Source organism: Monodon monoceros, unplaced genomic scaffold (assembly GCF_005190385.1).
Source record: "Monodon monoceros isolate NGI ecotype Baffin Bay Population unplaced genomic scaffold, NGI_Narwhal_1 Super_Scaffold_18, whole genome shotgun sequence".
Lineage (NCBI taxonomy): Eukaryota > Metazoa > Chordata > Mammalia > Artiodactyla > Monodontidae > Monodon > Monodon monoceros.
In genome coordinates this window covers 25,814,724-25,830,140 of record NW_021703774.1, presented here as the reverse complement: position 1 = coordinate 25,830,140, position 15,417 = coordinate 25,814,724, and the positions used below count along the sequence as shown (strand labels likewise).

The 15,417-nt window shown below is 39.2% G+C and overlaps 1 protein-coding gene across 3 annotated transcripts in view; it reads left to right on the top strand.

Annotated features, from left to right (window-relative positions):
- Window positions 1-15,417, top strand: part of EFCAB2 (EF-hand calcium binding domain 2) — a 138,650-nt gene that overhangs the window by 59,997 nt on the left and 63,236 nt on the right. For 2 of the 3 annotated variants that reach the window (XM_029227805.1, XM_029227804.1), the window contains one exon: window positions 11,289-11,373. The exons of the other annotated variant lie outside the window; for it this stretch is intronic. In XM_029227805.1, the coding sequence (XP_029083638.1) occupies window positions 11,289-11,373 (85 nt within the window). The remainder of the gene's footprint in view (window positions 1-11,288; window positions 11,374-15,417) is intronic. 3 annotated transcript variants of the gene reach the window in all.

Here is a 15,417-nt window from a genome sequence, read left to right as displayed (position 1 = left end):
AATTCTTTACACATTTTAATGAATGGAATCATTAACCAAACTTATGAAGATGATGCTATTATTTTTTTATCGTGACAAAAATATATGTAACATGAAATTTTTCACAGCCATTTTTAAGTGTACATACAGTTCAGTGACATTAAGTGCATTCACATTGCTGTGCAGCCATCATGACTGTCCATCCCCAGAACTTTTTCGTCATACCGAACAGAAACTTTTATCCATTAGACAATATCTCCCCATCTCCAATGCCCACCCCCCAATCCCTCCCGTAATCCTCCCCGCCCCCGCAACCACCGTTTTACTTTTTGTCTCTTAGACAAGAAGAAGTAGACAATCTGAATGGGCCTATATCTATTAAAGAAATTGAATCAATAATTAATAACCTTCCAAAACAGAAAGCACTAGGCCCAGACGGGTTCACTGGTGAATTCTACCAAACATTTAAGGAAGAAATTATACCACTTCTCTATAATCTCTTTCAGAGAATAGAAACAGAGGGAATAATTCTTAACTCATTCTATGAGGTCAGCATTACCCTAATACCAAAACCAGATAAAGACATCATAAGGGAAGAAAACTACAGACTAGTATCTCTCATGGACATAGATGGGAAAATCCTCAACAAAATATTAACAAATCAAATCCAACAATATATAAAAAGAATTATACACCACAACCAAGTGGGATTTATCCCAGGTATGCAAGGCGCTTCAACATTCAAAAGTCAATTAATGTAATTCCTCACATCAACAGACTAAAAAAGAACAATCACATTCATATCAATAGATGCAGAAAAAGCATTTGACAAAATCCTACACCCATTCATGTTAAAAACTCTCAGTAAACTAGGAATAGAGGGGAACTTCCTCCACTTGATAAAGAACATCTACAGCTAACATCAGACTTAATGGTGAGAAACTTGAAGCTTTCCCAGTAAGATCAGAAACAAGGCAAGGATGTCCCATCTCACCATACCTTTTCAACAAGATACTGTAACTGCTAGTGCTATGGTCTGAATTTTTGTGTCCCCCACCAGATTCATATGTTGAAATCCTAACTCCCAAAGGTGATAGTATTAGTAGTTGGGGCCTTTGGCAAGTGATTAGGTCACTCATGTATGGGATTAGTGCTCTTATAAAAAAGATCCCACAGAGCTCCCTAGCACCTTCCACCGTGTGAAGCTACAATGATAAGTCTGCACCCTGAAAGAGAGCCCTCACTGAACCATGCTGACACCCTGATTTCAGACTTTCAGCCTCCAGAATTGTGAGAAATAAGCTTCTGTTATTTATAAAATACCAAATCTGTGATACTTTGTTACAGCAGCCCAAATAGACGGACAGCTAGCTAATGGAATGATACAAGAAGAGGAAATAAAAGTTTAGATTGTGAAGGAAGAAATAAGATGGGCTGCCTTCACAAAATTGTTAAAAGTTGCATTAATTAGCATAAATATATTTTAATATTTTAGTAACTTAAAAAAATACACACATTATTTATTAGAATAAGAGAAATGTTTACTTACATAATTATCTTCCCTGTGAGTGTAAGAATTATAATATCCCTTCCATCTTTTTTTAATAGCAGCTTTATTAAGATATAATTCACATACCATGCAGTTCATGCTTTCGAAGTATACAATTCAGTTGTTTTTAATATATTCACAGATATGTGCACCCATTACCACTATCAATTTTAGAACAATTTCATTAGAATGGTTGCTTCTTTTTTCTTTCTAACTTTGATTTTTAGGATTTTTTTAAAACCATTTTAACCATTTAAAAATGCACAATTCAGTGACATTAAGTACATTCAGAGTGCTGTGCAACTATCACTACTCTCCATTTCCAGAACTTTTCATCATTCCAAGCAAAAACTTTGTACCCATTTGACAGTAACTCTCCATTCCTCCCAGCTCCTGGCAACCACCATTCTACTTTCTGTTTTCATGAGTTGACTATTCTGGGTTCCTCATATCATTGGAATCATACCGTATTGGTTCTTTTGGATCTGGCTTATATCACGTAGCATAACATCTCCAAAGTTCATCCATGTTGTAGCATATGTCATAGTTTCATTTCAAGACTGAGTGATATTCCACTTGTATATATATGCCACATTTCACTTATGCATCTATCTGTCAATGGATATTTGGGTTGTTTACACCTTTGGGCTACTGTGGATAATGCTGCTATGAACATTGGTGTACAGATACCTGCTGAGACACTGCTTTCAATTCTTTTGGATGTATACCCAGAAGTGGAATTGCTGGGTTGTATGGTAATTAGATTTTAATTTTTTGAGGAACTACTGTACTGTCTTCCACAACAGCAACTGTAGCTTTTTTTTTTTTTTTTGGCTGCACGCGGGCTTTCTCTAGTTGTGGAGAGTGGGGGCTACTCTTCGTTGTGGTGCATAGGCTTCTCACTGTGGTGGCTTCTCTTGTTGCAGAGCACAGGCTCTAGGCATGCGGGCTTCAGTAGTTGCAGCATGCGGGCTTCAGTAGTTGCAGCATGCGGGCTTCAGTAGTTGTGCCTTGTAGGCTCTAGAGCGTAGGCTCAGTAGTTATGGCGCACAGGCTTAGTTTTCCGGCATGTGGGATCTTCCCGGACCAGGGATCGAACCCATGTCCCCTGCATTGGCAGGCGGATTCTTAACCACTGTGCCACCAGGGAAGTCCCTAGCTGTACCATTTTATACTTCCATCAGCAATACACAACAGTTCCAGTTTTTCCACATCCTCACCAAGACTTGTTATTTTCTGTTTTTATAATAGACATTCTAATGAGCATGAAGTATTATCTCCTTGTTCTGATTTGCATTTGATGACTAGTGATGTTGAGCATTTTTTCAGGTACTAATAAGCCATTTATATAACTTCTTTTGAGAAATGACTATTCAGAGTTTTCATATTTTTTAATTGGGTTGGTTTTTCTGTTGTTTAGTTATAGGAGTTCTTATATATTCTGGATATTAATTCCTTATCAGATATATGCTTTGCAAATGTTTTCTCTCATTCTGTGGGTTGTCTTTTCACTCTTGGTAGTGTCCTTTGATTTCACGTACGTTTTAATTTTGATGACGTCCAACTTATGTATTTTTGGGGTTGATATTTTTGTGATATTACAAATGGAATTTTAAAACTCCTTTTCAGATTGTTTTTATTGTATTGAAATTTTTATTGTATTGAAATGTGACTGATTTTTGTGTGTTGATTTTATATCCTGCAACTTTGCTGAACGTGTTTATTAGCTCTATCAGGTTTTTTTTGTTTTTTGGTTTTTTTGGCAGACTCATGGTTTTCTACATATAAGATTATATCATCTGTGAACGGAGATGATTTTACTTCTTCCTTTCCAACTTGTATGCCTTTTATTTTTTTTTCTTGCCCAGATCCTCTGGCTAGAACATCCAATACTATGTTGAATAGAAGAGGTAAAAGAGAGCATCTTTGTCTTATTCCTGATCTTACAGGAAAAGCTTTGTCTTTCAGCATTGAAAATGATATTAGCTGTGGGTTTTTCATATAAGGCCTTTATCATGTTGAGGAAGTTTCCTTCTGTTCCTAGTTTTCTGAATATTATCATGAAAGGGTGTTGAATTTTGTCAAATGCTTTTCCTATATCAATTGTCCTAATCATGTGGCTTTTCTGCCTTCATTCTATTAAAGTGGTATGTAACTTTGATTGATTTTTGTATGTTGAACCAATCTTGTTTCCCTGGAATAAATCCCACTGGTCATGATGTGTTATCCTTTTAATATATTGCTGAATTTGTCAACCACTGCATTTTACTGTCTGTCATTTTGTTATACTACCTTAATTCTTTCCTTGCCAGTTTCTTACCCAACAGATAATTCTCTTGTTACACAAATTGTTCTATAACATAGAAAAAAACTTAAACGTTACCTAGTTTCATTATATGAAGGAAATAAATATAATTCTGTTAATACCCAATAAAACACCAAAAAGGGAAATTGTGAATTGTCATAACAAATGGGATATGGATTATCTCACATGCAATGAGTAACTATTAGTAAGCATTTATTGAGATTTTAGTATGTTCCAGGCAGTGTCAAAGTTGTTCTCAAGGTGTTTACAAGTATGGAAGGGGAGACAAATAAGTAAACCACTGATTACAACATAGTTTGATATAATATTATAATAGAGATATCCATGGATGCTACATGATTACATAAGAGGGTACCTAGTCAAAAAAGAGGATGAGGGTAGCCTTCAGAAAGGTGTGTGTTACTCTTAAACTGCGTTGAATGATGAGTAGAATTAGCCCAGAAAAAGGAGAGGACTGTTCCATACAGACGGACTATCAATCACAATGACAATGAAAAAGCATATTAATTGAAAAACTACAAAGATTTTCAAGGTGGAGAATCTGTATGGGAACGTTCTGAGAAATGGCATTTTTGCGATAAAAAGGGGGCAAGGTTGTAAAGGGGTTTGTGTACCTGATTAAGGAGACTGAATGTTGTTTTTTTAAAGACCTTGGGAACCGTTGAAAGATTTTAAATCAGGAAGTCATATGAGCAAAGTTTTGTTTTAGAAAGATCATTCTATCAAAATGTGGACTATGGTTTGAAGGATGGAATGGGAATGGAGGGAAAGGAGACTAAAGGCAAAAAGACAGGAAGTGACTGTGTTAATCCAGTTCAGAAGTGATGAAGGTCTAAACTTAAGCAGTGGCAGTGGAAATGGAAGGAGGGAGACAGATTTTAAAAGATTTAATAAGTGGAATCAAAAGGTGTTGATGATCAAATAGAACTGTGAGGATGGGTTGTTGGAAACTGAATTAGTTGGGGTGATAAATTTGGAGGAAAGTGATCAGAGAATCAGTAAAAGACAGCAGTGAGAAGGCGTAGCAGGTGATATGTCCTGAAGGAATGAAACTTAATGGAGAAGTAGTTTTTTAACATGAAGGTGAAACAAGAACTACTATCAGACAAGTCCAGAATGTAGGACATTTTATATGACATTGCATAGCCTGGTCTCTTCCACAAGCTAATTTCATAGGGGGATAGGAGACTAGGGAAGGATGAAGGACTGTGGTAGTTTAAAAGAGACCAAAAAATATTAAAACCAAATGTAGTACAGAAACTTTAATTAGAGTGTAAGTTGAAAAAATAACTATAAAAAAGACATTATGGTACAATTTAGAAATTTATATATTGAATAGATATTAGATGATTTTAGTGAACTTTTGTTAATTTTTAAGGATGTCATAATTATATTGGGGTTACATAGGAGGATGTCCTTATTTTTAGGAGATGCGTGTTGAAGTATTTAGGGATGAATAATTGTAATGTCTGCAATTTACTTAGAGACAGAGACATAGGGAAGAAGCAAAAAACAGCAAAATATTAGTCATAGTTTGATACAGGTGATGGGTATAGAGATGTTTACAACACGAAGCTTTCAATTTCAGATTCAAACTTGAATTTGCAGTGTGCCCAGCAACTACTTATATAACATTTACATTGTATTAGATATTATAAGTAATCTAGAGGTGATTTAGCATATATGGGAGGATGTGTGTAGGTTATATGCAAATACTATACCATTTTATATAAGGAACTTGAGTGTCCTCGGATTTTGGTATCCGTGAGTCCTGGAACCAATCTCCCTGTGGATTCGAGGGATGACTGTTTTCAATTCCTGATCAGATTTTTAAATATAAGCTCCGCAATTTTTTTTTTTTTTTTTTCGGTATGCGGGCCTCTCACTGTTGTGGTCTCTCCTGTTGCGGAGCACAGGCTCCGGACACACAGGCTCAGCGGCAATGGCTCACGGGCCCAGCCGCTCCGCGGCATGTGGGATCCTCCCGGACCAGGGCACGAACCCGTGTCCCCTACATCGGCAGGCGGACTCTCAACCACTGTGCCACCAAGGAAGCCCAAGCTCCTCAATTTTTTTTTTTTTTTTAAGAAGATGTTGGGGGTAGGAGTTTATTAATTAATTTATTTATTTTTGCTGTGTTGGGTCTTCGTTTCTGTGCGAGGGCTTTCTCTAGTTGTGGCAAGCGGGGGCACTCTTCATCGCGGTGCACGGGCCTCTCACTATCGCGGCCTCTCTTGTTGCGGTGCACAGGCTCCAGATGCACAGGCTCAGTAGTTGTGGCTCACGGGCCTAGTTGCTCTGTGGCATGTGGGATCTTCCCAGACCAGGGCTCGAACCCGTGTCCCCTGCATTAGCAGGCAGATTCTCAACCACTGCGCCACCAGGGAAGCCCGCTCCTCAATTTTTGATAGTTTATTACCAATGGGAAACTTTATGTAAAAATGTAAAAGTATTTTTCTCAACCACTAAAAAATTTAAAACAGTTGAAATTATATTTATAATCTCAAAAATGTATCCTTTTTAAATTGAAGTGTAGTTGATTTAAAATATTACATTAGTTTCAGGTGTACAACATAGTGATTCAGTGTTTATGGATTATACTCCATTTAAAGTTATTACAAAATAATGGCATATTTCCCTGTGCTGTATAATATATCCTTGTTGCTTACTTATTTTATACATAGTAGTTTGTGTCTCTCAGTCTCATAGCCCTGTCTCATCCCTCACCTTTTCCCTCTCCCCACTGATAACCACTAGTTACTAGTTTGTTCTCTATGTCTGTGAGTTTGTTTCTGTCAAAAACTCCTCCTTTAATTAATAAATATAACTTAGAAAATTTTGTGATATAATGCAAATGGTTTTTTAATCCAGTTGAACTTTCTCATATCAGTTATTTAAAAATAATGGTGAAGATTTAATTTATATAACATGTATGTGTTGTTAGAGCCATGACGCAGGCTTGGCCGATACTAAAAGGGCCCATCAGCTGCACAGGGATAGAATTAGCCAATATATGTGAAGATAAGGATTGGGGGCTGTTTCTTAGAGCCACAAGCCTCCTCAGTCTCAACACTGGATTGTATATTATGTTCCATGGGCACGTGGAACACAAACTATTCCAGTGGCTCCATGGATTCCTTGTCCATGGTAAGCAGTGGTGCATTTGATTTCTGGCTTCTGAAATAGGAGCCCATGTGGTAGATCACCTTCATGGCAAGTGTGGAGCAGTGGGTACCTGTTAGCATTTGCTGTGTTTGCCACCTGTGTGACCAAGGGGCTTGCCATCAGATCCTGTACTGCTTTGAGCCTCCTGCTAGGAAGCCCTGGAATAGTTGCGTTTTGCTGCCCAACCTCGACCTGGCCACACTGAGAAATGAGAGCATCAGTATTTTCGGATGCCCCTGTAATCCATTCACATCATACCTGTGTCCAGTGGGTGAGGTTTCCTGAGTTAGGGAAGTTCCAAATGTCAATTAAAGCATTATTTATTCCTGACAGATGACAATTGGAAAAAGGAGATTCCATGATCCAGTAAATTTGGAAAATGCTGCATTAAAGTTAACAAGTTTCTTTAGAATATCTCAAAGACTTTTAAAATTTTTATTTATTTTAATTTTTGGATGTGTTGGGTCTTTGTTGCTGCGCACGGGATTTCTCTAGTTGTGGCGAGCGGGGGCTACTCTTTGCTGTGGTGCACGGGCCTCCCACCACAGTGGCCTCTCCTGCTGCAGAGCACAGGCTCCAGGCGCTCAGGCTTCAGCAGTTGTGGCACGTGGGCTCAGTAGTTGTGGCACGTGGGCTTCAGAGCGCAGGCTCAGTAGTTGTGGTGCACGGGCTTAGTTGCTCCATGGCATGTGAGATCTTCCTGGACCAGGGTTCGAACCCGTGTCCCCTGCATTGGCAGGCAGATTCTTAACCACTGCACCACCAGGGAAGTCCCAAAACTATTTTAAAATGTTAATTCTTTCTCGGCATATAGCTTCATTGCAATAGCAATAAAACTCCCAATGGTGTTTTATTTGGAATTTCTAAATTCTATTTGGATTTCTAAATTTCATTCGGAAGAATACATGGGTGAGAATATTAAAGAACATTCCTAAAAAGAAGACCAATAACAGTGGTAATAAGTAAAATAGGATGGTAATGGTGTAAGACTAGAAATGCAATTCAGAATGGAATTGATAGAATAGACAATCAATAGAACTAGTCTCCATCACATAAAGGATTATAACACATTATAAAGTAGGAGGAAAGAACTCAAGTGCTTATTAGTAAATTAGAAATTACTAAAATAAGATTAGAAATTAATCTTTCACTTTGAATCATGACAAAATAACTTTCAGATGGATTTAAGAGTAAGTGTATTTTTAAATTGTAGAAGAAAATAGAATTGAGTATTCACCAAACCTATAGAAAAAGGATGATTTTCTCCCTCTTTTGGTGGTCCTTTCAAAGGATATGTTTCTAAACTTTAAAGGATGAGAAGAAATCTTAACAGATGTGACTAAAATAAAAATAAAAGATAATGTACTTAAAAAACAATCTTAAATTTAAAAAGCAAACATCAGCTTTGTGCAATGGCAGTATTATAACCAGTGAGATTTTCCCACGGTACTATTAAGACTAATAAGAGCCTTCCCAATATCTAACACAAATTCAACTTATTGTATTTCAGCGAGATAATAAGACAAATGCACAAAGACGAATTGGGAAGAATGGTTCACTCAAGAATTATTGTAAAAACAAAAAAATTGGGAACTACCTAAATGTCTACAATTAGAGAGTTGGTTTAATAAATTATGATAAAGTTCTATAATGGAATATCAGCCACTAAAAATGATAATGTAATAAATTTTTTTTGAGAATAAAAACATGCTCACAGTTTATTGTTGAGTGAAAAATTAGATTAGAGGACAACATTAAGAGTAGTTAACTCTGCTTGGTAGGATTTGAAGTGGTTTTTACTTAGTCTAAACTTCTTTCCTTTTTTTTTTCTTCAGGAATCATGTGTGATTTTGGTGATCATAAAGGAGAAGGAACTGTTTTCATTTTAGGAAAACAAATGAAAACAACTGACCTGGAAAATTGTTTTCAGTAATCATGACATAGGGTTAAGTCTTTATTATTTAAAGAGCTCATACAAATTGTTAAGAAAAAACAGAAGATCGCAGTAGGGATGAGCAGAGAACATGAACAGACAATTCATAACATAGAAAATAGAGGTGGTAAACAAGCATAAAGGATCATTATTTAGACTTACTTGTAAGCAAAGAGCTGTAAATTTAAATAATGAGATAACATATACTTGCTTATTAAACTAGTAGAAGTTTGCTGCCATGTTATTTATTATAATAAAGAAAAATTAACACTATCAATAAACTGTTACATTCCTTTGGTACTGTTCAGAATTGAAGGTTATGTTGCAACCTGGAAAAATAAAACATTTCAGTGAAGTAGTTAGGAGAATGAATGGTAGTTATAAAAGGTTGTGTACGAAGAAAGGAAAATACAGCAAAATGTTATGTTAGTGGTTATGTTAGGGTAAAGGGAATATATTTATAATTTAAATAATTATCTAAACTCATACTTAATCTCTCCCTTTCCACTTTTTCTAGAAAAGCTATTTGTTTTTCAAATACTAAGTACTATTTCAAATAGTAATAGTAAGTACTATTTCAAATAGTAAGTACTATTCTCTCATCTAGAATATAGCAGGGCTTCCCTGGTGGCGCAGTGGTTGAGAGTCCGCCTGCCGATGCAGGGGACGCGGGTTCGTGCCCCGGTCCGGGAAGATCCCACATGCCGCAGAGCGGCTGGGCCCGTGAGCCATGGCCGCGGAGCCTGCGCGTTCGGAGCCTGTGCTCCGCAACGGGAGAGGCCACAACAGTGAGAGGCCCGCGTACCAAAAAAAAAATAGAATATAGCAATATCCTCCTAACTGGTCTCTTTTCTTCCACCCTTGTTCCTTTCCAGGGTATTCTTAACATAATAGCCAAAGTGAATAGAAGCCAGACCATGTCACTTCGCTGCTTAGAACCCTCCAGTGGTTTCTCACCTCTTTCAAAGTACAAGACACCGTCCTTAAAGTAGCCTGCAGAGCCCTTATAGAATCTGTCCCCACCCCCAAACTCATACCTTTCTGACCTTATTTCCTACCATTCTGCCTTTCTTGTTCTCTCTGGCTAAAAACTCTTCCTGCTGATATTCACAAGGCTGGCTCTTTCTCCTCCTTCTGGTCTGTGCAGATGTCACCTTATCACTTAGGTAGGCCTTCCCAAACCACCACCCCATCCCATTCTCCCCTACCCACATTGCCAGCACCCATGTCCCTTCCCTGCTTTATTTTTTCTAGCACCATTTGACTTACTGTGTATTTTACCAAGTGTGTATAAGCTTATGTATCTCCCCCACCACGCACAAAATAGCTCCACGGAGGCAGGAATTTTTGTCTATTTTGTTCCTTGCTCTAACTGTAGCACTTAGAATAGTGTGTAGTACATAGTAGGTACTCAATCAATATTTACTGAATAAATGACGTTTTAATTGTTTCATCTAAGTAAGTTTTAGTTTCAAAACTAGTTTGAAAGTTTTTTGAGCGAGTGTAACATGTTGCTTTTGTATGCCTCCCACTCCCCAATTTCCATCCTCCTCAAGCATAAAGCAAGACAGGTGGACACACTAGAGAAACACAATATCTGTGGCACTGGATTCCTTCTGCTTCTCAGGCTAGGATCTACCCAAACTGAGATGGAAGATAGGCTGGTGCTGGAAATGTTCTATATGTTGATCTGGGTGGTAGTTCAGCTCTATGACTATATACATATATAAAAACTCAGTAAGCTGTATACTTGAGATCAGTGCACCTTTGGTACTTTCTTGTTTGTGTATTATGCCTCAGTAAAAAAGTTTTTTTAAAAACTCCGTTCTTTGAGATCTCTAGAGGAAGTTAAACATGCCAAATGATACATTAAGAATATTGGGGGGCTTCCCGGGTGGCGCAGTGGTTGAGAGTCCGCCTGCCGATGCAGGGGACACGGGTTCGTGCCCCGGTCCGGGAGGATCCCACATGCCGCGGAGCGGCTGGGCCCGTGAGCCATGGCCGCTGAGCCTGCGCGTCCGGAGCCTGTGCTCCGCAACGGGGGAGGCCACGGCAGTGAGAGGCCCGCGTACCGCAAAAAAAAAAAAAAACAGAATATTGGGAAGGGGGGAGAAAGGTAAATTGCAAACATCATAACATTTCACTCTTAAAGAGTTCAGCATGCCTTTCCTAAGCGTAAAGACATTCTCCTACAGAGCCTCTCCCCACCCCCCCCAATAAAAAATATTAGGAAGGAGTTCTGCCATGTTCTTCCTTCCTAGAATTTCTAGTTATTGAAATTTTTGTTTTGAAGTTAAAGTTAAAAAAATAATTTTTATTTACTTTTTCTTTTACAGAGATAGCAGTAGCAGAATTTCACAAAAAAATCAAAGAAGCTTTTGAAGTATTTGACCATGAGTCAAATAATACAGTGGATGTGAGGTTTGGAAATGTTTTCTTCTAATCCTAAATTGCTGATACAACTTGTAAAGTAGAGGAGGGTTCATTCTCTTCTTTTTACTTTCTTTGGACTTATTATGCTATTTAAAGTACTTATTTTTCTGTACCCTGTAAAAGGTCTTTTCTATCTGTTGCTTCGGATCTATACTGTTTATTATTCTTCATAATCTGGTGGAAAGAATATATATCCACATTGCCTATTCTAACCTACAGACTAAATTCTGTGAAGGAGGCTAACTCTACTATAGCTTTAGTACTAGACACATAGTTGGCACTCAGTATATATTTGTTGAGTGAATGAATAGAATTTGCTTTTAAAATACATGGGCATGGGGACTTCCCTGGTGGCTCAGTGGTTAAGGATCCACCTGCCATTGAAAGGGACACGGGTTTGATCCCTGGTCCGGGAAGATCCCACATGCTGTGGAGCAGCTAAGCCTGTGTGCCACAACTACTGAGCCTGTGCTCTTAGAGCCCGTGAGCCACATTACTGAAGCCCGCGTGCCTAGATCCCATGCTCTGCAACAAGAGAAGCCACTGCAGTGAGAAGCACACACACTGCAAGGAAGACTAGCCCCTGCTCACTGCAACTAGAGAAAGCCCACATGCATCAATGAAGACCCAACACAGCCAAAAATAAATAAATTAAATAAATAAATTTTAAAAAATAAAAAATAAAATACATAGGTATGTATAATCAAGCTATGAACGTGGTATTACAAAGAAGGATTAATAATACTTAAACATGATACACTCCTTGAGTAAAATAGCCAAAAGAACCAAAACAAAAGAACATAAAAAGATGAGAAAAAGACATGAATACTGGTAGATCTAGAATGGAGGACAGGAGACAAAGAATAGTGTGAAAAAAGAAGAGGCAAAAGGTAGAGGAGATTATACATGCATAAAACAGAAGCTGTAGAATCTATGCCACATATGTACATCAAAGAAAGGCAATGAAACCATTGTTCCAGGAGACCAAGCTGAATGAGGAGTATTTGATGGGATCACAATCTCAAGAGTCAGGAACTAGTAGTACAGAGGCCAACAAAACAGTTGGAAGTGACTAAGTGCTTTTTTTTTGCCCCCCGCGTGGCTTGTGGGATCTTAGTTGCCCAACCAGGGATTGAACCCAGCCCCTCGGCAGTGAAAGCGCAGAGTCATAACCACTGGACTGCCAGGGAACTCCCAGGACTAAGTGCTTTAAATTTGAGCTAAACTGAATGAACAATAGGAGGTTTTATGTATGACAAATTGTAGCTACGGTTGTCCCTCGGTATCTACAAGGGATTGGTTCCAAGGCACGCCCCGACTCCTCCCTGACTCACCCCCAACCCCTCACCCCTCGAGGATATCAAAATCTAGGGATGCTCAAACCCCTTATAAAAAGTGGCATAGAATTTGCATATTACCTACCTACATCCTTCTGTATATTTTATTTTTTTATATATAAATTTATTTGTTTGTTTATGGCTGCATTGGGTCTTCGTTCCTGCACGCGGGCTTTCTCTAGTTGTGGTGAGCGGGGGCTACTCTTTGTCGTGGTGCATGGGCTTCTCATTGTGGTGGCTTCTCTTGTTGCAGAGCACGGGCTGTAGGTGTGTGGGCTTCAGTAGTTGTGGCACGTGGGCTCAGTAGTTGTGGCTCATGGGCTCTAGAGCGCGGGCTCAGTAGTTGTGGCACTTGGGCTTAGTTGCTCCGCAGCATGTGGGATCTTCCCGGACCAGGGTGCGAACCTGTGTCCCCTGCAGTGGCAGGCAGACTCTTAACCACTGCGCCACCAGGAAGCCCCTCCCATACATTTTAAATCATCTCTGATTACTTATAGTACCTAATACAGTGTAAATGCTATGTAAATAGTTGCCTGTGGCATGTGGCAAATTCAGATTTTGCTTTTGGAACTTTCTGGGGTTTTTTCTCCCAGTATTTTAGATCTGTGGATGGTTGAATCTTTGGATGTGGAACCCACGGATACGGAGGGCTGACTGTATATGTATTCCTTAGTTTCTCACACCTGAAGGTACAAGGTGTGATTACAGGAAAGGAGAGTGATAAGTGCAGTCAGTTTCATTACTTTATAGTAACACCTTACAGAGTTTTGTTTGGTACCTCAACTATGTTTATGGGCTTTACTGCAGTGGATAAAGTAGAGAGTGGAGTTAACTTCCAGCACTGCAACTGTAGTTGGCCTTGTGGGAGGCTTGGCTCAGCCATTGTCAGGGAAGTGTGAGGGTAAAGTGCAGGGCTGAGCACTGCACAGCTCGAAGTGGCGCCAGCCTCGCTGCATGCATTGTGAATGACACTCCGCAGTGTGAGTATCCTAGCGGGAAACTGGGTGGGACAGTAGTGGTGGTTGATAGGGTTTGGGATGGGGTGGGGAGCTTGCGACTCTTGCCTGCAGTTTGAATAAATATATGAATGGCACGTGCCTTTACCTCAGACCTCTCACTGGAGTGGAAGGGTTCTCCTGGGGAAGGAGAGGAGAGGTATTGTCAGAGAAGTCACGGAAGTGCAAGAAGAACCAGGATAGCTTTATGAAAGAGAGGGGGAACAGAGAAGGGAAACCAGCATTTACTCAAGCCTTGCTCTCTGATGTCTACCTATAGTTGGGTGCTAAGGGTTTTTGTGTACATTACCTCATTTTAGTCTTTTTATTGGTACAGTAAGGGTTGGCATCTCCAGTTTTTGGAGACTAGGAGAAGGTAAATAGTTTGCTCAAGGTCATGTCAGCGTTTCTCTAATTCAGTGTCTTGATGGGCTGTGTCGCCCCTTCCCTCCCTGCTCCCCTCCACCCCACCCTTCATGGATTTCATGGGCTCATCTCCTGCTTTGAGGCTTCCTGAAAGTAGCAGTGAAGAGAAAGTTTCCCAAATCCCTTAGAGCAGTGATGCCAGGCATTTTTTTTTTTTTTTTTTTTTTGCTGTGTTGGGTCTTCGTTTCTGTGTGAGGGCTTTCTCTAGTTGTGGCAAGCGGGAGCCACTCTTCATCGTGGTGTGTGGGCCTCTTACTATCGCGGCCTCTCTTGTTGTGAAGTTCAGGCTCAGTAGTTGTGGCTCACAGGCCCAGCTGCTCCGTGGCATGTGGGATCCTCCCAGACCAGGGCTCGAACCCGTGTCCCCTGCATTAGCAGGCAAATTCTCAACCGCTGCACCACCAGGGAAGCCCCAGGCCTTTTTTTGATAGAAGGGCCAATTCAGGGGAAATAAACATGTTTAGGGGTTGCATCTTTTACCCATTCAGAATTAAAATAATTGTACTGAGGCCCCGAGGAAAAGTGTATGTTCTTAAAATGTCTACTTTATAAAATAAAATTACTAAGAAAATTGGCATTGTTTTTAGCACTAAAATATTAATGCTAAGCATATCTGAGTGGTAGGAACATGAATGAATGCAGTTTCTGTACTCCTTCTGCTAATTTGTATAGCACTTTAAAGTTTACAGTGAGTGTTCTCATGCTGCAGGTATCATTACTATCCACTCTTTATAAATCAGAAATTAAGGATCAAGAAGCACAATGACTTGCCCAAGATCGAATAATAGACTAGCCACAGAGTTGAAACTCAAATCAGTTTCTTCTCTTTGGGGCAGCTGTGCCGCAGCCCTGGAAGAGGCCTGGGAATGCAGTGCTGAATAAGGTCTGGTCCTGCCTTGCCCAGCCTCAGCAGGCTCCTCTATTTGTAAAAACAGTTCATCTAGCTAGAATTTATTTTGGCATATGATTAAAAGTGAAGGTCTAAATAGATTTTTTTTCAAATTGCTAAACAGTTCAGTTTATTTACTTCTTGAATTATTAGATCCACTTTATAATGTACTGCATTTTCTATAATTGAGTCTAATTTAGGCTATGTGTTCTGATCTATTGCCTTACCTCCTGATCATATATACTAGGACAATCCTATATTAATTGCTATCAATTTATAGTATGCTTTACTATCTGATAGAACTAGTCTCTTTATTACTCTTCTTTCTGAACATTTTAATTAAGAATTGAAGGCAGTATTCTGTGTAGATTGAATGGTGTAAGGA